This window comes from Macrobrachium rosenbergii, chromosome 2 (genome assembly GCF_040412425.1).
Source record: "Macrobrachium rosenbergii isolate ZJJX-2024 chromosome 2, ASM4041242v1, whole genome shotgun sequence".
Taxonomy (NCBI): domain Eukaryota; kingdom Metazoa; phylum Arthropoda; class Malacostraca; order Decapoda; family Palaemonidae; genus Macrobrachium; species Macrobrachium rosenbergii.
The window spans coordinates 72,130,861-72,151,505 of record NC_089742.1 but is presented as its reverse complement, the minus strand read 5'-3'; the positions used below and the strand labels follow the sequence as shown (position 1 = coordinate 72,151,505).

Genomic DNA, 20,645 nt, shown 5'->3' with positions numbered 1-20,645 from the left:
TAAATATTGCTTGTCCATACAATATGAACAAAAGACTACAGTAGGTGTTGCATTTATTACTTGTTCACTTTTCACTCTGTCATAACTTTAAATTAGATTGCTTTTAGGGGCGATAGGTAGTAATAGTAGGAATTATTTAGATCTTGTTTGCTGTTTTTTCAGTTGTAACCATTTAAAAACTACGTAACCTCTCTCTCTCTCTCTCTCTCTCTCTCTCTCTCTCTCTCTCTCTCTCTCTCTCTCTCTCTCTCTCTCTCTCTCTCTCTCTCTCCATACCTTAGAGAACTCAGTATATGTCACTTACAAGCTCTCTCTCTCTCTCTCTCTCTCTCTCTCTCTCTCTCTCTCTCTCTCTCTCTCTTCATACCTTAGAGAACTCAGTATGTGTCACTTTGTTTATACAAGTCGCTTGTATTGAGAATATGATCTTGATATACAGTACAGTATATGATAAAGTTGATATTGCTTAATGTATTCTGTTAATAATTGTGTTAATCAGTAAATATAATGCTTTACATAGCCAAAAGTTACAAACAATGATTTAAATAGCCCAATCTCTTGTACCCTAAGATGTTTTTCAGAAGGTGTAAAGCTTTCGTAAATATTTGTAAGCCAGGCAAAATAAATAACAATATTGCTGTAGTACATCTTTGAAAAGCCTGCACATACAACACACACACAGATTTGAATAAAATGTTTATTGGTTTTTTATGTGGAGATCTGTAGTGTTTTTTTATCATATCTGGATATTTCATTATCTAGCAGGGCCTTGATGTATTACCCCTGGTAAACATATTGTTTTTTGTTTTTGCTGAGGCACGTTTACCCTTTTACAAGCTGGTGGGCTGCACACACAAATTATGACTCTCGTCTTATGCTCATTAGGCCTAGGTGTTAATAGTCCTATGAATTTAACAACTCTCATCCAGCCTCACGTAAATTGAGATTTGTCACTAAAAGATATTTAGCCTAAGTATCACGCAAGTCACTGTACAGTCAGTCCCTGGTTATCAGTGATCCGGTTTTACGGTGCTTGTCTGGTGACAAAAATCGGCGATTTTCAGCATTGATATGCGCCGATTTCCACTGATCAGCACTGACAGCTGTCGATTTCCACTGATCATTGCAGATATGTGCTGGTTTCCACTTATAGGCGCCAGTACAGGCGGTCCCGGTTTCTGACGGGGTTCCGTTCTTGCGATGCGTCAGTATCTCGAAAATCGCCGCAAGCCGGAACATCGTCGAAAATCGTCAAAAATCATAAGAAAACCTTACTTTTAATGCTCTGGGTGCATTGAAAACGATGTAAACTGCATTATTATTGAGTTTTACATCAAAAGAACCTTCAAATTATGATTATTCTGCCATTTTGGGCCATATTTCTTCCGATCGGATGGACATTGACAGCGTCGTAACCCCGAACATGCGTCGTAAGCCGAAATAATTTCTGATGAATATATTTGAAAAGCGTCAGTAACCTCGGAACGTCGTGGCGGAACCGTCTTAAACCGGGACTGCCTGTAATTGGGTATTGGCGCTGATGCATAGCTAACAGAGGTGCTGATCTCCGGTTATTGGCACCTGTACCCAGTTGGCGCCTGTACCTGGTTGTTGGCGCCAATAAGCCCCAAAAATCGCCGATTTTCAGTTATCGGCAATTTTTGCTTATTGTCACGCTGTCAGAACGGATTCCCCGCCGATAACCAAGACTGCCTGTAAATGCTTCGTTTTTGCTTGAGACATTACTCAGTTACAAGAAGTTAGGCTACACATTAGTTCTTAGCCACGTAAAATAAGTCTAATCCTTCGGGCCAGCCCTAGGAGAGCTGTTAATCAGCTCAGTGGTCTGGTAAAACTAAGGTATACTTAACTTACAGCTATGGCTGTTGTCTCTTTTGTTAATTAATAGTCTTGTGAACTGACAGAGTGAATCCATCCTCACTCTAATTGAGGTTCAGCACTATAAGTTATGAATTTATTTTTTAAAAATACAAAGTGAAAGTCATTAGGTAAAAAATAGGTTATACTCAGTCCTGTTTGCACGGCATTCCCGTTGTTAAAGGTTACAATACAAAGTATGAACTAAACTGTCAGCTGGAACTTATTAGACACTGTTGGTAATCCTCTTGTTATTTTTCCCTTCAGAGGAGGCTTATCTTGGTATATTTCATATGCAAACAAAATGGGACTAAGTTTTGGTGGTGTATAAATTCTCCCAAGGAGAAAGCAAAGGACTTCTGGTAACATGAAAACTTAAGTGAAACCAATGTAAATTCACCACAATTGAATTAAACTGCTTACTGTAAATGAAATAGTAAAAAAAATTAAAGCACAGTGGTATAAGTTACTAGAGAGCTGAATCCTAGGAGAGGAACTCGACAGCATTTTTACTCCATGGAGTTGTATGAAAGAATGATGCTTAGCTGAGGCATTAAAGGAGGGTCAAGATGTTTCATAGGGCATTTAGATCTTGATTAATATAAAGTGCAACTGGACTTTGTTGTGCAGAAAGGTGGCAATATGTGGTTAATGGAGTTGTATTGAAAATGTGTTAGAATTGATATTTACATAAAAAGAATTGAATGTGGATAAACAGTTAATATTATGATGCAAAATAAATATTTAAAAAAGATATGGATACTGTTAGATTTTAGTTGAAGTTGGAAATTTCATTTTCTATAGATTATACAGCCTTAATGGTGTACTGTACTGTACTAGGTTCAACATCATTCTGTGCATTGTGTTATTGGTAAGATATTCAGTACTTGTAAATTGGTCAGAATAAAATCGTTTTGAATAATTAGTACTTGCTCTTTCCTCAGAGTTGCAAGCCAAGCTGGAAGAGCTTCGTACTCACGTTCCTCTGATTAAACGAATGATCGCAAAACTTTCACATGTTGTAAATACAAACAATAATCCAAAAAGCCAGAGCCAACTGCAAAGATTGATGGGACTTCATAACTTCTTGACAGGACCAATGACCAAAGTGTGAGTATTTTTGAGTTATGACAATATTGCAGTAGAGTATAGTTTAGTGTCCTTATTACAGAAATTTATTTAAGTAATTTGCCATACAGTCAAGTTATTTTTTTATTTTGATGGCTGTTGAGGGTTGGGTATTCACACCATACTTGTAGTGTTATACTTTTTTAAATGTAGTATGTATCCATGTTTGGTATAGCACATTACTTGGAAAAGTAATTTTGTATTATGTGGATTGTGATATTTAATATAAGAACGCTTTCCTTCATGGAGTGGTAAGATAATACAGTAATAGATATTTCCCCTTTAGGAGTTTCAAATATACCAGACAAAAACTTTTTTTTTTGTTTGATTAGTATTTGGTCCAGCTTTTCACCTATGCCAACCATTTTACCACCATATCTTATTTCCTTTATACCCATTCTTTTTGCTTCATCAACATTGTTTGCTGTGCATAAACTATACAAACAGTTCATTGCAACAAGTCTTTCAAATTTTCATTTGCATTCAGCTCAAGCATTTCTTCTCCAGTTGTTGCCTCCTTTAACACAATTTTTATTTAAAGATCCTGCTTGCTACTGCTACCTTCCTTGCTTATGATTCCCCTCCTATCTTTCTATCATCCATTACATTTATTGCTGTTATTCTTACAAACATCCACTGCTTTTCTTTCCTGGCTTTAAATTTTTCAGCTTTTGTGATGCCATACTACCAATAATGTTACTAAAATGTTCATTATGTTGTCACATATGCATAATTATTTATTGGAGCAAAAAAATATTTTCTATAAGTAACTTACCAAGTAATTAAATAGCTATACGTTCCACTCATGTGGCAGCTTAAATTTTAAAATCCACAGCAGCGCTCAGATTGTTAAGTGTAGGTGACCAGTCCCACCCACTAACAGGAATACTAGGAATGACTTAGCAAACAACCTCATTCTCTTTCTGCTGCGGTTGGTGTAAACATCAATTGTTTGCAGCATCTTTGTTAATTATTTGCCGATTGGATAACCAGATTTCGGCGAAATATTATCACTGGTTTCGAGCAGCCTTCAAGCCTACAGCTTTCAGGATCAGTATTTTATTGTTTTCTATAAGTAACTTACCTAGTAATTACTTAGCTAAGAGTTTCTACTTGAATGGCAGCTAGAATTTTGAATTCCACAGTGGTGATTCTTTTGTTAGCGTAGGTGATGATACCCCGCCCACTTTCAGTGTAAGAGAGAGGAACAACACAACCAAAAGCTCAATTTGTTTCTGTTGCTTGTAGAGTCCACACACTGTGTTGACAAGGCAGCTTGGTTTTGGAACACTGGTTTTCTTCCCATTTGGTGAAGTACTTTGTTATGGTAGCCTTTCGGCATTGTTATCTAGACATTGTTTTTTTCAATATTTTGACGTTTATGATTGTTAACTTGACAGCTAGTTAGGTATGTCCAACACTAGCTCTTCTAGTTTCCGGTATTGCAGCAAAGGCTGCAATACCTGGATGACCAAATTGACTTATGACTTTCATACCCTTTGCACCAATTGCAGAGGGCAGATTTGTTCAATCAATTTAATTTGTGACGATGCAGGGATTGGGGGGAACAAAAATGGAAGACCTTAGTTTTTCATTTAGCCAAATTAGAGAGGGACCGGAAGAGAAAAGTGGCGGCTAAAGCTGGTGGGAAAATGGTTAGTGAGACTTTAACTCCTAAATTTATTAGTACTGACATTCCTGTTCTCTCTCCTTCTGTCATTCCTCCCCCTCCAACCTCAACTCATTTTCCTAAACCACCCACTCCTCATGGCTCCTGCACTTCTGAACCTGGTTGCTTCGCCAGTCTCGAGAATAAGTTAGACCAAAGGTTGAATTTGGTGGTAAGTACAGTGGTCCAGTTAGGAGCATCATTGCATGCCCTTATGGAAAAGTTTAAAAAAGTGATAAAAGTGAAGTGTTAGTGGAGGAGGTGGCTGCTCGTTCCACTGATTCTCCTAGGCAGTGGTCACTGCCATACCCCCCTCTACCTGGGAGGAGGCATACCGGTAGCCCAAGGGAGGCCAGTGGGGTCTGCCCATGGGCAGTCACCCCCTTGGTCCAACCTGTAGCATCCCAGGTTGCAACAAGAGACAGCCGCTGGAAAGCATCTCGGCCATTCACCGGCTTGCTTCTAGTTTGGTGGAGTCTTCGCCTAATAAGAAGCGTCTGTGGTGCTTTCCTAACGAGTCTCGCCCACTTAAGAGGCAGCCCTTGTTCAGAGATCAGTCTCTGCCTCTCCCCAATAAGAGGTTGAGGGAGCCTCCCCTCAGCCGTCAACCTTCTTGCAGTAAGTGGGATAGCCTCGAGCACTTCTCTCCTCAGCGCCAGGATCAAGTGTATTGACACTCCTCTTCATCTTGGAGGCATTCTCCTTCTGGCTCCAAGCGCCCTGATTTGGCTGAACGTCTTTTTTGATGCCGAGCACCCTGAAGTAGCCAGGCATTGCAAGGAGGACCTACAGAATACACTGTTATTGACTCACGAATTAAGACTATTACTCAGTCATGAGAAGTCACAGATGACCCCCTGTCAGAAGATTCTTTATTTAGGAGTCCAGATAGACACTCTGAGTTTTCGGGCTTCTCTGTCCCTCGAGAGAGTGGAAGACTGTCTGAGGAAAGTAGATCTGTTCCTTTCCTTTCACTCAATGGATGAGTCTCTTGGGTACTCTGGCTACCCTGTAGCAATTTGTCAGACTAGGGAGGCTTCACATGAGACTGCTCCAGTTTTACTCAAGAGCTTGTTGGGATTGGAAAGTGCTCCAGTTTTACTCAAGAGCTCGTTGGGATCTGGAAAGTGCATCAAGACCATCACTTCTTTCAGATAACTTCAGAGATAAAGGAGGACCTGTGTTGGTGGAGGCCCAAAGAAAGATTGATGGAAGGGAAATCTCTCTGTGATGTGACATTCTCTCGGTGAGACGTAATCGTTCATGGTCTGGATAATCTACCCGATAATACGCGTCTTACATACAATTAGCGAATGAAATATAGCTAAAAGTGTTCGTGAACTATCGGTGATTAGCTTAATATCAGATTAGAGCGAAAAACCGTCTAATAAGTTGTCTACGGGTGAATTAATAAAATCAGAAAATCATGGAGGAATCAGCCAACAGTGGCAAAAGGTGGAGAAATCTAGCTTGCATCGGAGATATTCAATATGATGAATTGGCAGGAAGGGAACTTGGCTTGCTGATCGTGGAGATGAATTGCAACATTGACCAAAAGATGTGAAAACATTCACAGACATATTGAAAGGATACGATCCTTCAAACTGGAGCAAATCTGTTGAAAATATAATGAAAATAATAGAAGGGATACCAATGAAAGTTCAAGTTATCAAAAGACTTATAAAGAAAATCTACAAAAATCAACACATTCCATCAAAGAAAATAAGTAAGGTGGAATTAGTGAATATATTGATTGATGCAATAGGCAAACGGATGCCTAAAGCATGTAAACTATGTAGAGTGTGGTATAGCATTGTAAATCCACAAAACCTGATTAGGAAATGCTATGCTTGCCACGTGCCGACACACCCGTCATGTGCTGAAGTTGAGCAAAATAGAAATAAGGACACAAAAATATTTTGCTCAACATGTCTAGTATGGATAGACAAGGTCATTAAATCAAGACTTAATGTACAGATTGTGGAGGATGAAGAGAAGATGAAGAAGAGGAAAATAGAGAAGAAAATAAGACTGAAGAGAGAGAAAAGATTAATGAAAACAAAGAACAGGATAATAGTATGGATGCAGAGAAACTCATAGATTCTACATATGAGGCAATACAGCAACATACATATGAAGAAATAAATTATGACCTGATAAATCAAAATAAAATCCCAAAGAGGTTGTACCCGGATCTCCATACTGAGGGGAATGAACAAGAAAAAAAAAAAAAAAGAAAGACACAGTATGCCCTTTTGAAAAGAGGGAATTGCAGGTTTGGTGAAAGATGTTATTACAAACATCCCAAGATATGTCACAATTATGAGATCTATGGCAAATGTGCATATCTAGATGGCTATGAAGAGGAATGCAGAGATCTACATCCAAAAATATGTAGAAACTGGAAAGAAGGAAATGGATGTAGGTTTAATAAGAAATGTAGGTACATGCATCCTGTAGCCATGAAAGACCAAAATCAAAATCAAATACATATAAAAACCAAGGTAAAAATGAAACAAATAAAGAAAAGAACAAAGATCATGTGATGAAGGCAAAAAGCAAGCCAACAACACATTATGAAAAGTCAGCACCACGATATGAGCCATCAGCACCTAGATATAGCACAAGGAACAAGCAATGTATCTATGATGCAAGGGGATGGTGCAGATATGGAGATAAGTGCAGGTTTATGCACAAAGTGAATAAATATGAAGCTGGAAGAACAAATATAATGGAAAAGTTGGATTTTTAATGTACGAATTTCTGGAAATGAAAAAAAGATCAACATATCAGAACAGGAAAGAGACATGGGAAAATCCTTATTATTACCCATATTAGATAATGGAGATAATATGCAAACCATCATAGTGATGAACGCAGAGGGTCTAGTTTGAGTAACTCAAAAGAAAGATAGAGTTCTTAGAAGAACTAACCCAAAATGAAAAAATAGAAATATTGAATATAAGTGAAACCTGGTATTCCCAAGAGACTGGTAATGATGACCAGATAAAGGGTTTCCAAACTTATAGATCAGATAGAAAAAATAGAAATCAAGGGGGAACCATGATATATGGGAGAGATGCCAATCAAGGAAAAATCTGTGAGAAATATAGTAACACAGAATGTGAATTAATAGCGGTAGAATTTGAATCTGAAAAATTAGTGAACATTGTAATATATAGACCCCTAATACTAAAGAGTTTGACATAATAATTGAAAAATTGGATGAAATATGTAGAAATCACAAGGACTGGACTATACTCCTAACGGAGACTTTAACTTTCCTTTTGTAGAATGGAAAGAACGAATAGGAGACTGTGGTTGTATTTATACATATATAAAAAGAGAGCAATAGTAGTGCAGAAGATAAGAGGCAATTTGAAAAGCTATTAGATATGCTACTAGAACATAACATTCAGCAAGTAAATCACCTACCAACAAGAAAGGATAATATTTTAGACCTAGTATTTGTGAATGAGGTGAACTATGTTAAAGAAATAATAGTATATAACACGAGTATTTCGGACCATAATGTCATAGAACTAACAGTCCGTTCCAGAACATACGAAAACAAAGAAAAGCAAGAGACGAAAAATGGGAAGGATATGGAAAATACAATTTCTATAGTAAGAATATAAATTGGTCAAAAATAAATGAAGAATTAAACAAAGAATGGGAAAACATATTTGTAAGTGATGATATACAGGTAAACACCGATATATTATATAAAATATTAGAGGAAATAGTGGAAAAATATATACCGAAGAAAAAAAGTAAGCATCAGTCACGAATTCCAAGAGACAGAAGGATCTTGTTCCAGAAAATTAGAAAGTGGAAAAAAGCTCTTGCAAAAGAAAAGAATGCATGGAAAGTGATGGAACTAAAAAGTAAGATAGAAAATGCAGAACAAAAGATTATACAATCAAAAGAAAATGAAAAATGGAACCTAGAAGAAATGACACTACAAAATATCAAGCAAAACCCTAAAATTTTTATTCATATGCAAAAAAGATGAATAAAATAAGAGTAGAAATAGGCCTTCTAAGAATTGAAGGGCGATTAACGAATGAAAAAAGGAAATATGTAACATATTAGCAGAAAGATATAAGAGTGAATTTACACCTAGAATTGACAATGAAGATAATGATACAGAAATAAGAGATGAAAATACTGAATACTTATCAGATATAGATATTACAGAAGCCGATATTGTGCAGGCTATTAATGAAATTAAAAATGGATCAGCAGCAGGACCAGATGGAGTACCTGCCATATTGTTAAAGAAAGTGGTTCATTCAATCGCAAAGCCGCTAGCAATATTATTAAGACAAAGTATAGATACAGGCAAGATTTATGATGAGCATAAATTAGCATATATTACTCCTACTTTCAAAAGTGGTTCAAGACTAGAGGCAAGTAATTATAGGCCTGTGAGTCTGACATCTCATATTATGAAAGTATATGAAAGGGTAATGAAAAAAATATAATGAAACATTTAATGAAAAATAGATTGTTCAATATAGGACAACATGGTTTTGTACCGGAAAAAGTACACAAACCCAACTGTTAGTCCACCATGAAAGCATATATAAAAATATGATAAATGAAAAAGATACAGATGTGGTTTACCTAGACTTTGCAAAAGCTTTTGACAAGGTAGATCATAATACATTAGCGAAAAAAATTAGAAAACATAACATTGTTGATAAAGTAGGAAGATGGATAAAAGAATTTTTGCAAAATAGAAAACAGATAGTGATTGCAAACGATGAGAAATCGGATGAAGCTACGGTAATATCCGGTGTACCACAGGGTGCGGTGTTAGCTGCATTGCTGTTTGTGATTATGATTGCAGACATAGACAGTAATGTTAAGGACTCAGTAGTAAGAAGTTTAGCAGATGACACAAGAATAAGTAGAGAAATTGCTTGTGATGAAGATAGGAACTCGCTACAAAGAGACCTAAACAAAATATATAAATGGGCAGAGATAAAGAGGATGGTATTTAACTCTGATAAATTTGAATCAGTGAACTATGGTGATAAAGTAGGAATGCTATATGCATATAAAGGACCTAATAATGAGACAATCACAAACAAGGAAGCAGTTAAAGACCTTGGTGTGATGTTGAATAGAATATGTTATGCAATGATCAAATAGCAATTCTATTGGCAAAATGCAAAGCAAAAATGGGAATGTTGTTCCGGCACTTCAAAACAAGAAAAGCTGAACACATGATTATGCTTTATAAAACGTCACGTCGTAGTCCACTTGAATATTGCAATATAATATGGTACCCACACTACCAAAAGGATATTGCACAAATAGAGAGTGTACAAAAGGTCATTTACAGCTAGAATAGAAGAAGTTAAGGACCTTGACTACTGGGAAAGACTACAATTCTTAAATTTATATAGTCTTGAAAGGAGAAGAGAACGCTACATGGTAATTCAAGCATGGAAACAGATAGAAGGAATTACCGAAAACATCATGGAACTAAAATTATCAAAAGAGCAAGCAGAGGTAGATTAATAGTGCCAAAAACTATACCAGGAAAATTAAGGAAAGCACACAGGACATTAATCCACCACGCACCAGCATCGATAATGCAGCGTCTATTCAATGCGCTACCAGCTCATCTGAGGAACATAACAGGAGTGAGCGTAGATGTGTTTAAGAATAAGCTCGACAAATATCTAAGATGCATCCCAGACCATCCAAGACTGGAAGATGCAAAATATACCGGAAGATGCGTTAGCAACTCTCTGGTAGACATCAAAGGTGCCTCACACTGAGGGACCTGGGGCAACCCGAACGAATTGTAAGGTCTGTAAGGTTCTGGTGAACCCCGACATAGAGTTCTTTTCCAATAATTCAGATACAGGTAAGGGAGCTCTCCTCGGGAACCTAGAAATCTCTGGGAAGTAGTCCCTCTAGGAGAAAGAGCTACATATCAACTCAAAGGAATTAAAAGCAGTACACCTGGGACTACAACACTTCACAACAGAGGTCTGCAACAGGATGGTAACATTACATGCAGACAACACCATGGCCTTGGCGTATATAAAACATCAGGGAGGAATTCACTCATTCTCTCTCTGCGAGATAGCGAGAGATCTCCTATGCTGGGCCTACCAGAACCGGACCAATTGGTCACCGCAAGTGCTATTTTTTGGCAGACGAACTGAGCTGCCAAAACCAGATCCTCCCTACAGAATGGACACTAGAGTCTTGGGTATGTGCTACATCCAGGAATCACCAACTACCCCTGCTCTGCTCCCCCTTTCCGGACATCCTAGTATGGGTGACGGATGCAATGACCCAAGATTGGTCCAATCTGGATCTTAAATCCTTCCCACCATTCGGAATGATCAGAAAGGTATTGAGGAAGTTTCGTTCAGATCACAAGGTAGGGATGACCCTTGTGGCCTCCTTTTCGCCACAGAAGGAGTGGTTCCTGGACCTGCTCGATCTCCTTGTAGACTTCCCAAGACTCCTCCTCGCAATTCCAAGTCTTCTCAGACAGCCCCACTTCAGGAAGCTCCATCAAAGTCTGTCCACTCTGGCCCTGACAGACTTTCAACTGTCAGCAAGCTGATCTGAGCAAAAGGATTTTCTAAATGAGCAGCAGAGGCTATAGCCAAATGTAGATCTAACTCTTCCAATTAAGTCTACCAGGCAAAGTGGTCAGTGTTTAGACTTTGGTGTAGAATAAACAACATTTCTTCTTCTCAGACATCTGTCGCTCAAGTAGAGGACTTCCTTCTTTATTTGAGATCTTTTAGGGGCCTGTCTGCTTCTACGATTAAGGGATATAGAGCAATAGCTCTGTTTTCCGTCATAAAGGGCTTAACGTTTCTACTAATCAGGATTTGTCAGACCTTTTTAGGTCTTTTAATATCTCAAGTCCAGGAAGGAGGAGTCCTTCTCGTGGAATCTGGATGTAATCCTTAAGTGGCTTACTAAAAAGTCAAGTATATCTTAGTTTAACCAGACCACTGAGCTGATTAACAGCTCTCCTAGGACTGGCCCGAAGGATTAGATTTTATTTTACGTGGCTAAGAACCAATTGGTTACCTAGCAACGGGACCTACAGCTTATTGTGGAATCCGAACCACATTATAGCGAGAAATGAATTTCTGTCACCAGAAATAAATTCCTCTTATTCTTCATTGGCCAGTCGGAGATTCGAATAAGTGGCTTACTAGTTCACGTTTTGAACCCATGCGCTCTTCCTCTCTTAAGGGATCTAACAAGGAAGACTATTTTTCTTGTGGCTCTGGCCACTGCAAAGAGGATCAGCGAACTTCACGCTTTCGACAAGGGGATCGGCTTTTCTCAGGGGGACGCAGTTTGTTCCTTTTCTTTAGGGTTTTTAGCAAAGAACGAAAACCTGTCGCATCCTTGGCCTCATTATTTCACAATTAAAAGCTTATCGGATATTCTAGGTATGGAAGAGGAAGAAAGAGACCTGTGCCCAGTGAGAGCCCTCAGGTACTATTTACATCGTACCTAGAAGATTAGAGGACATTTTGGTAATATGACATTTTTATGATAAAATTAAATTGTATATATACTTACCTAAGGGTTTTTACTCGAACGGCAGTTAGAATTCTGAATTCTGCGGCAGCGATTCTTTTGTTTTGTGTAGGTGACTATGCCCCGTCCACTTTCAGGGCAAGACAGAGGAAAAACATCGCCAACACGATAGTTTGTGTATGCAAAAAAGAGTCCATGTGCGGGGAGGAGGGTGGGCTCCATCCGTAATGACTGGGTTAGTATATATAAAACTTAATTCTATCATAAAAATGTCATTTTTGTATGTGTAACTTACCCAGTAATTACTTAGCTGATTCCATATTTAAAGGCAGAGGGGAATCATGGACAAAAGCTTAGGTTATAAATGATGAGATAAATGTTGTTCCTTACCTGGTGAGAGAGCCGTTGCAGGTAGATACTGCCTCTGGTGGTGCTCATCTCGACCTGTAGCGGCATGGCCATAAGTGCCTCTACTGGAGTGGAACACTTCGCAGCAAATGAGTACTCAGAAGGCTGATGAAGTATAAAACCAAGGTTTGCAATGAAGGCGTACACCCAAGCCCGACAAAGCATACATAATTGCCCCTGCCCTGGGCACAGTACCAAAAAATATAATACACCAGAAAGCAAAGTCACCTGCATCATAATTTTAAAAACATAAATGATTAAAAAATAAAAAACAAGACCACTACCCAACACTAAAACTGGTGGGCACTCCAGGTACTTAGTACCTTCCCAGGCTCCCCAAGAACTCAACACCATTTTCAAGGCGAAGAGAAAAGGAAAGGAAGGGACACTTCCTCAGCCATCACTATGCCAGCTACATCCTGCAAATAGTGCACTGCGAACACCGACTTGCATTTCCAATGAGTTGCCTCCCAGATCGAAGAGGGAGAAAGATTGTGTTTGAACGCTACTGAAGTAGCAACTGCTCTTACATTGTGAGCTTTAACTTTCAATAGCGATAAGTCAGTCTCAGCTGATTGCAAGTGTGCCTCAATGATGAGATCCCTCAAGAAAAAAGAAATGGTGTTCTTTGATAGGGGTCTAGAGGGGTTCTTTACCAAACGCAAAGATTACCAAACTGACCTTTAATATTCTCCGTCCTATGTAAATAATATCTGAGGGTATGTACTGGGCACAGCTCTCTCTCCTCCTCTTCGGTGATTAGAATATCCATTAAGCTTGTAATCGAAAAAGAACAGGGCCAGGGATGCGATGGGTTTTCATTTTTTGCTAAGAACCGTAGCAAAAAGGAGCAGACCGCATTTCCTTGTGAAAAACCAATCCTTTAGTCTATTGCCTGAAGTTCACTAACTCTCTTAGCTGTTGCTAAGCCAATTAGAAAGAACGTTTTCCGAGTCAGATCCCTTAGAGAGGAAGAACGCATAGGTTCAAAACGAGGGTCAGAAGCCACTTAAGAGGTACATCAAGATTCTAAGAGAAGGGTTCCTCTTTCTTGGACTTGGAGATATTGAAGGATTTAACCAGTTCGGACAAACCTTGATTGTTCGAGATGTCTAGACCTCTATGGCGAAAAACAGAGGTGAGCATCACTCTTTAAGCCTTAATTGTCGAGACACACAACCCCTTAGATGATCTCAAACAGAGAAAGAAGTCTGCTATGTGAGCAATAGATGTTTCAGAGGAAGAAAACTGTTCCTTCTACACCAACTCCTAAAAGGTGCCCACTTGGCTTAGTTACATTATTGGAGGGGTTGTGTCTACAATTGGCGATAGCCTCTGCTGTTGATTTAGAAAATCCTTTCGCTCTAATGAGTTTGTAGACAGTCAAAATCCTGTCAGGGCCAGAGAGGATAGACCTTGATGAAACTTCCTGATGTGGGGTTGTCTGAGAAGACTTGGAATCTTGGGAAGGAACCTCGGAAAATCTACAAGGAGATCGATTAGGTCCGGAAACCACTTCTGTGGTCAGAAGGGAGCCATTAGAGTCATCCTTACATTGTGGTGTGAGCGAACTTCCTTACCACTTCTCAAATCATCCCAAACGGAGGGAAGGCGTAAAGATCCAGGTTGGACCAGTCCAGGATCATTGCGTCTGTTGTCCAAGCTAGAGGGTCTGGAAAAGGGGGAGCAGAACAGAGGAAGGCGGTGATTTTTGGAAGTTGTGAATAGATCTATGGTTGGTTTACCCCATAAACTCCAAAGGCTGAAACACGTGAAGATCTAACATCTATTCTGTGGGCAGAATTTGTGTGTGGCGGCTCAACTTATCCACCAGGACATTACACTTGCCCTGTATGAACCGGGTGACTAACCGAGTCTGATTCCGATCCACCCAGCATAGCAGGTCTCTTGCTACTTCGCAGAATGAATAAGAGTGGTTCCCCCCTTGATGTTTGATATACTCTAGGGTTGTTGTATTGTCCGCATATACTGCTATAGTCTTGTTGTGAACCTGAGTTACGAAGTATTGCCGACCTAGATGTATCGCCTTCAACTCTATTACTTTGATATGAAGTCCTTTCTCCTCCGAGGACCACCTCCCCGAGACTTTCAGGTTTCTGAGGAGCGCTTCCCAACCTAGATCCGATGCATCGGAAAAGAAGTCTAGGTCAGGGCTCACCGGAAAGAGAGACTTCCCTTCGAAGACCTTCACCACTGCAGATCCTCATATATCTCCGGGGTTATCGGAAAGAAGTGACGGTCCTGATGCACCTTCCGATCCCAGCAAGCTCTTAAATAGAATTGGAGAGGTCTCATGTGTAGTCTCCCCAGTCTTACAAATTGCTCTAGAGAAGCCATCGTCCCAAAGAGGCTCATCCACTGGGTGGTGGAGCAAGAGGGAAGCGAGAGGAAGAGGTCTACCTTCCTCAGGCAGTGTTCTACTCTTGAGTGATGGAGAAGCCCAAAAACTCGGAGTGTCTGTCAGAACTCCCAGATGAATCCCACTCTTGTTTTAACCCAATTCCTGGGTTAAAAGAAGAGTCTTTTCCAAGTCCTCCATGCAATGTTTCTTTGTGGGCGAACAAATCAGCCAATCATCTAGATGTAGCGCGATACTCGCTCCCGCTAGATGTAGCCAACCTGCCAAAGGAGCCAACACTCAAGTGAAAACTTGTGGGGCAGTCAAGAGACCGAAACAAAGTGCTCGAAACTGATAGAACTGGTCCTCGAAAACTAATCGGAGGTATATCCTTTAGTCCAGGTGAATCAGAACATGGATATAAGCATCTTGCATGTCCAGGGAGATCATCCAGTCTCCCTGACGGATGGAAGCAAGAACCGAACGGATGGTTTCCATGTTGAATTTTGTCTTCTCTATGAAGACGTTCAACGCACTTACATCGAGCACCGGTCTCCAACCCCCTGAAGCCTTGGGCACTACAAAAAGGCAATTATAAAATCCTTTCAAGTCTGCCTTCTTTACTACTTCTATGGCTTCCTTGCTCAGAAGAGAGGACACTTCCTTTGAAAGGGCCGAATATCTCTCTGATCCTGTGGAGTACTGTAAGCTGTTAATACGACGCGAGTGTTGGTCAGTGGCGGATTCTCCCTGAAGGAGGCGGAGTATCCCTCCTTTAAAACTTTCACAACCCACTGATCCTCTCTTTTGCTCCATCTCTCCCAGAGGAGACGAAGCCTGGCCCTTACCGGAGCATGAAGGACTGAATTCTCACTTATTGAGAGGCTAGCATGGAAAAAGAAGACGATTTCTTGATTGCACGGTGCACAAATCTAAAAAATCCTCAGGACCTGGAGCACATTCTCTGCTTACTTCCATGAAAAGGCTTTGGTTGGAGAGGAGATGAAGGTTTAGCTGAGAAAGCAGACCAGTCCCCTTGGTGTTTTGTTGATTGGGCCAATAAATCTTGAGTCAAATTCTTGTGTAGGCTTGATGCAATCTCGCCTACAGTGTATTGTGAGAACAAAGTTTGTTGCTTGTCCAGAGGGGAAAACAGGAGAGCCGATTTCTATGGGGCTGTAACGCCCTTCAATGTGAAAGAGACCCAAAGTTCATGCTTCTTAAGCAAGCCCATGGCATAAAGGGCAGGAGAGGAAATTAAACAGGTCTGAAGCATCATCACACAAAAAAACTGGATCTTGAAGGTTCTTGGCAACTGCTCCCACACAATCGAGAAAACTCAACACCTCGAAGGACTTGAACAAACTCTTCAAAAGATGGTCTATCTCCTAGGCTGAAAAGAATGTCTTGGCCAAAGCGAGAGCCGACCTACGCCCTGTGTCAATGAGCGCAGAAAAGTCCCCTTGGGAGGAGGCAGCCACTCCCAGGGAAGGAGCTTCTCCTGTTGTGTATGACAAGTACAGCATACAAGTGAGATGAGAGGGTGGAACACTAAAACATGCTTTCCCTTGTTCCCTCTTCTCAGAAAGCCAGTTCTCTACCTGGCGAATAGCTTTCATCGATGAAGAAGAGAGAATCATCTTGGGAAGTCTCATTGAATCTACGGGCTAATTGCTCATCAAGAATGACAAAGCTGGAGAGGAAGAAGCGGCCGGTGTGAAAAATTCAGGAAAGTGCTGCAGAAGGAACTTGAGGGATGTCGCATACGGAGTAGAAGACAAATCCTGCTCCCCTTCCTTGTCTTCAGAAGAGATCAGAGAGAAAACCAGGTCTAATTCAGGGCTGTCTGTGCTGCAGGTTTCTGTAAAAGATGAAGGATATTATACAGATTGTTGCAAAGGCTCAAGAGCTGGGTCCAATGCAAGAGAAGGATTATCAGAAGATACAGGGTGCTTGGAGTCTTGAGGGGGGCTCAAGTGCTTCAGGGCGCTCTGACAAAATAGAGCGTCTGACCACCTGAGGGCGCCTGGCTGCTGCAGGGCGCTTGGTTGCTTCAGGGTGCTTAGCTGCATCAGGCCGCTTGGCCACATCAGGGCAGCCTGGCTGCTACAGGGCACTTGGCTGCTTCATGGCGCTCACCAATATATTCCGCCAATACAGGGCGCTTACGCGAAAGCTGGAGCTGCTCGCTCGAAAGGTGCAGCGAGCTAGATCCTTGCTCCTGGCACTGAGGAGAGGTGAACCTCTCTGGAATGTCCCACTTACTACACGAGGGCTAAGGACTTAAGGAAGGCTCCCTCATTCTTTTGCAAGAAAGATGTGAGGACTAACCTTTGCCCGAGAAATGTCTCTTAAGCGGGCAAGATTCATCGGGGAAGTGATGAAGGCGGTTCTTACAAGGCGAGGACTCCTCAGAGCTTGACGAAGGCTGATGAACTTCTGAGATGCCTTTCCAGCAGCTGTCTCTAGTCGCAACCTGGCATGCAACAGGCTGGACTGAGGGGACGACTGCCTGTGGGCAGATCCCACTGTCCTCCCTTGGGCTACCGGTATGCCTCCTCCCAGGAGCGGGGAGTATGGCAGGGACTGACGCCCAGGAGAATCAGCGGGACAAGCAGCCGCCTCCTCCACTGACACTTCACCTTTAGCACTTTTTTCAAACTTGTCCATCAGGACACACACTGATGCTCCTAACTGGGCCACTGTACTCACTACCAGATTTAATCCTTGCTCAAATTTATTCTCAAGACTGGCAAAGCGATCAGCTTCGGAAATGATGGGGCCAGAAGAAGGATTAGGTGGTTTAGGAGAATTAATTGATGCAAGTGGGAAAGGGTTAACAGTTGGAGAATTAACAGAAATGTCAGTCTTATCAGATCTAGGAGTCAAACACTGACTAGCTAATCTCTGCTGGCTTTAGCTGCTGCTTTCATCTTTTGATCTCTTTCTAACTTAGTTAGATGTGAAGTTAAAGTCTTCCACTTCTTTTCTTCCCAATCCCTGCACTCGTCACAAGTCGTCAAATTAATACAGGAAATTTGTCCTTTACAACCGGAACACAAAGTGTTAGAATCGTAAGTCAGTTTTGTCATTCAGATATTGCAGCCTGTACTGCAGTACTGGAAACTAGAACTACTAGTGTCAGACATGCCTAACTAGCTGAAAAGTCAAAATCTTGAAAAGACAATTACAGAAGTCACTATGAAGAAAAAATGCCGAAAAGGCTACAAAAATATTTCACCAAGGAAGAAAATTACGAATCCAAAACTCTAAGCTGCTATAACAACACCAGGTGCTGACTCTACAAGTGGCAGAAACAAGTTGTGTTGGCTATGTTGTTCCTCTGTCTTACCCCGAAAGAATCGCTACCTCAGAATTCAGAATTCTAACTGCCTTTTGAGTAGAAACTCTTAGCTAAGTAATTACTGGGTAAGTTACATATATAAAACTGTGGTATTCTGTGAAAAATCCTTCTAGACCCTTGTTGAAGTACGACATTTCTTTCTTCTTGAGGGATCTCATCATAGTCACAAAATTAAATAGCGGAGAATGACTTATCGCTCTTGAAAGTTAGAGCACACGATGTCAGGGCAGTTGCTACCTCGGTAGTTTTTAAAGCTTAACCTTTCACTCTCCGCGGTCTTGCAAGCTACGTATTGGAGGTGTAAGACAGTGTTTGTGATGCACTATTTACAAGACGTGAGGACAATTTACAAGAATTGAAGTACCTTGGGACCTGTGTCTGTAGCGTGGTGTGAGGAAGTGTGTGAAGTACCTCTTCCTTATTTTTTGCCTCTGCACCTTGAAGATGGTGTTGAGTCCTAGGGGAGCCTTTTGGGGGGAGTACAAAGTACCTGGAGTGCCCACCAGTTTTATTGTTGGTTAGTGGTCATATATTTTTAAACATCTAACTTCCCTGGTAGTTATATATATAGCTTAAGTCCCTGACGTCACGGCAGAATTTCAAAAACTCGCGGCAATCGCCGATCGGTAGTCAGGTGAACCACCTGTGCGCCCTCTACCCAGGTACCTGGAACCATTCCAACTATTCCTCAGATCTTCCCTGCCGCTGTGTCGGTAACATCGATGGAATTTCGCCGTAGCCTGTGTTTTTTCGCAACTTATTTTGGTGAAGTACACTTTGGCTTGGCTTTCGCTTGTTCGCTTTTGGATTTTCTTATAACATATCTATCTTCATCGAGTGTGAAAATGTGTGTGGGGATGCAAGCGGCTTGCTAAAGTCTCCTTGGATCCCCACTCAGTATTTCTGAAGAACGGGAATGGAAGACAGGCTCAGAAGAGCCAAGAGTACTGTATCTCACTGTTCTTGATATAACCGGGGAATAGTTAATTCTTTTCCCCTTGCTAACTATCCTATTGATCCTTCTCCGTAGTGGTAGTCTCTGAACCCCTACTGAAACAGGTAAGGACCCAACACTTCATGTTTTTGTTGGCGGCCATTCAGACCCTGCCCCAACAGGTAAAATCCCTCTCAGAAGACAGGGATAATATGTGATCGACAATAAGAGATCTAAAAATAAAAGTGTTAATATGTTGTTAGTGCAAGTGCAGTGGAGTGCGACCGCTCGGTCCTGTTGTGCTCCTAGTCCTGGACCTCTTCCAAGCTCACCAACCCCTGTGAGAAGGAATGTCGAAAGAGGCGAAGGGAGGCGAGAGGCTTTAGTTACCGAGCAGTCGTCCCCTCGAGCGTACCTGTTGACGTTTCCCAGGACGCTCACCCTCGCCATAGGAAAGGCGAGGTTAAAGTGTTTTTCGTCCACCAGTTGCTGTCGTCAACCAGAGGAAACTTTTGACCGATGTCGCACAGGCGGCCAGTTCTCAAGTAACCTCTAGGTTTGGCGGGCCAGCGAATGTTAAAGTCTGGGCGCCAGGACTCCAGGAGGAAGTCAGGCGTTGAGGAAGCTCGACGCCAGGGCATCGGCGTCGTCGAAACTGGGCGCCAGGACATCAAGCGTCAAGAGGCTGGGCGCCAGGACTTCAGGCGTCGAGAGCTGGGCGCCAGGGCGTCGGGCGAGAAGCTGGGCGCCAGGGCGTCAAGTATCGAGAAGTTAGACACCAGGATGTCAGGCGTCATTAAGCTGGGCGCCAAGACATTAAGCTTTAAGAAAATGGATGCCAACACGCCAGGCGTCAAGAGACTGGGCCAGGCGTCAAGATGATATTTTGAAAGACGCGTCTCTACTTCCGTCTTGGAAAATCGGAAAAAGAGGACGATAATATCTTGCATTCTCCTGTGAATCCTATTGTAGAGATTTCGGCGAAGACAATATAAAAGGCCATCAGCTTTCATCAGACTTGAAAAGACTTATGAAGCGATTTTCGGAAATTTTTTCCAGAGAAATTTAACCTGACTGCTCCTCATTCCCGCCTTCAGAATTTACTCTTTGAAGGCGTCTAAGAGGGCAGCATTTACGAAAGAATGGATACTTTTGAAGGAGAAACAATGAAAGACAGCCTTTGTTTTCCTCCAACCAAACTAGCTCAAGGTCTAGCTTTTAGTATCAAACTAGAGAATCGTTCTGCCCCTCGAAATACCTGCCCCTTCCCAGGAAGGAAGATGGAATTATTCAACACGACTGACAATCAAGAACTCATATATCTGATGTCGTGTATGGATAAAGGACTCGGATATAGTTCCAACGA

At 41.3% G+C, this 20,645-nt stretch overlaps 1 protein-coding gene across 1 annotated transcript in view; it reads left to right on the top strand.

Annotated features, from left to right (window-relative positions):
• LOC136848450 (uncharacterized) overlaps positions 1-20,645 on the top strand; it is a 370,363-nt gene that overhangs the window by 74,578 nt on the left and 275,140 nt on the right. The window contains 1 exon segment of the mRNA XM_067120740.1: positions 2,823-2,988. Coding sequence (XP_066976841.1) covers positions 2,823-2,988 — 166 coding nt within the window.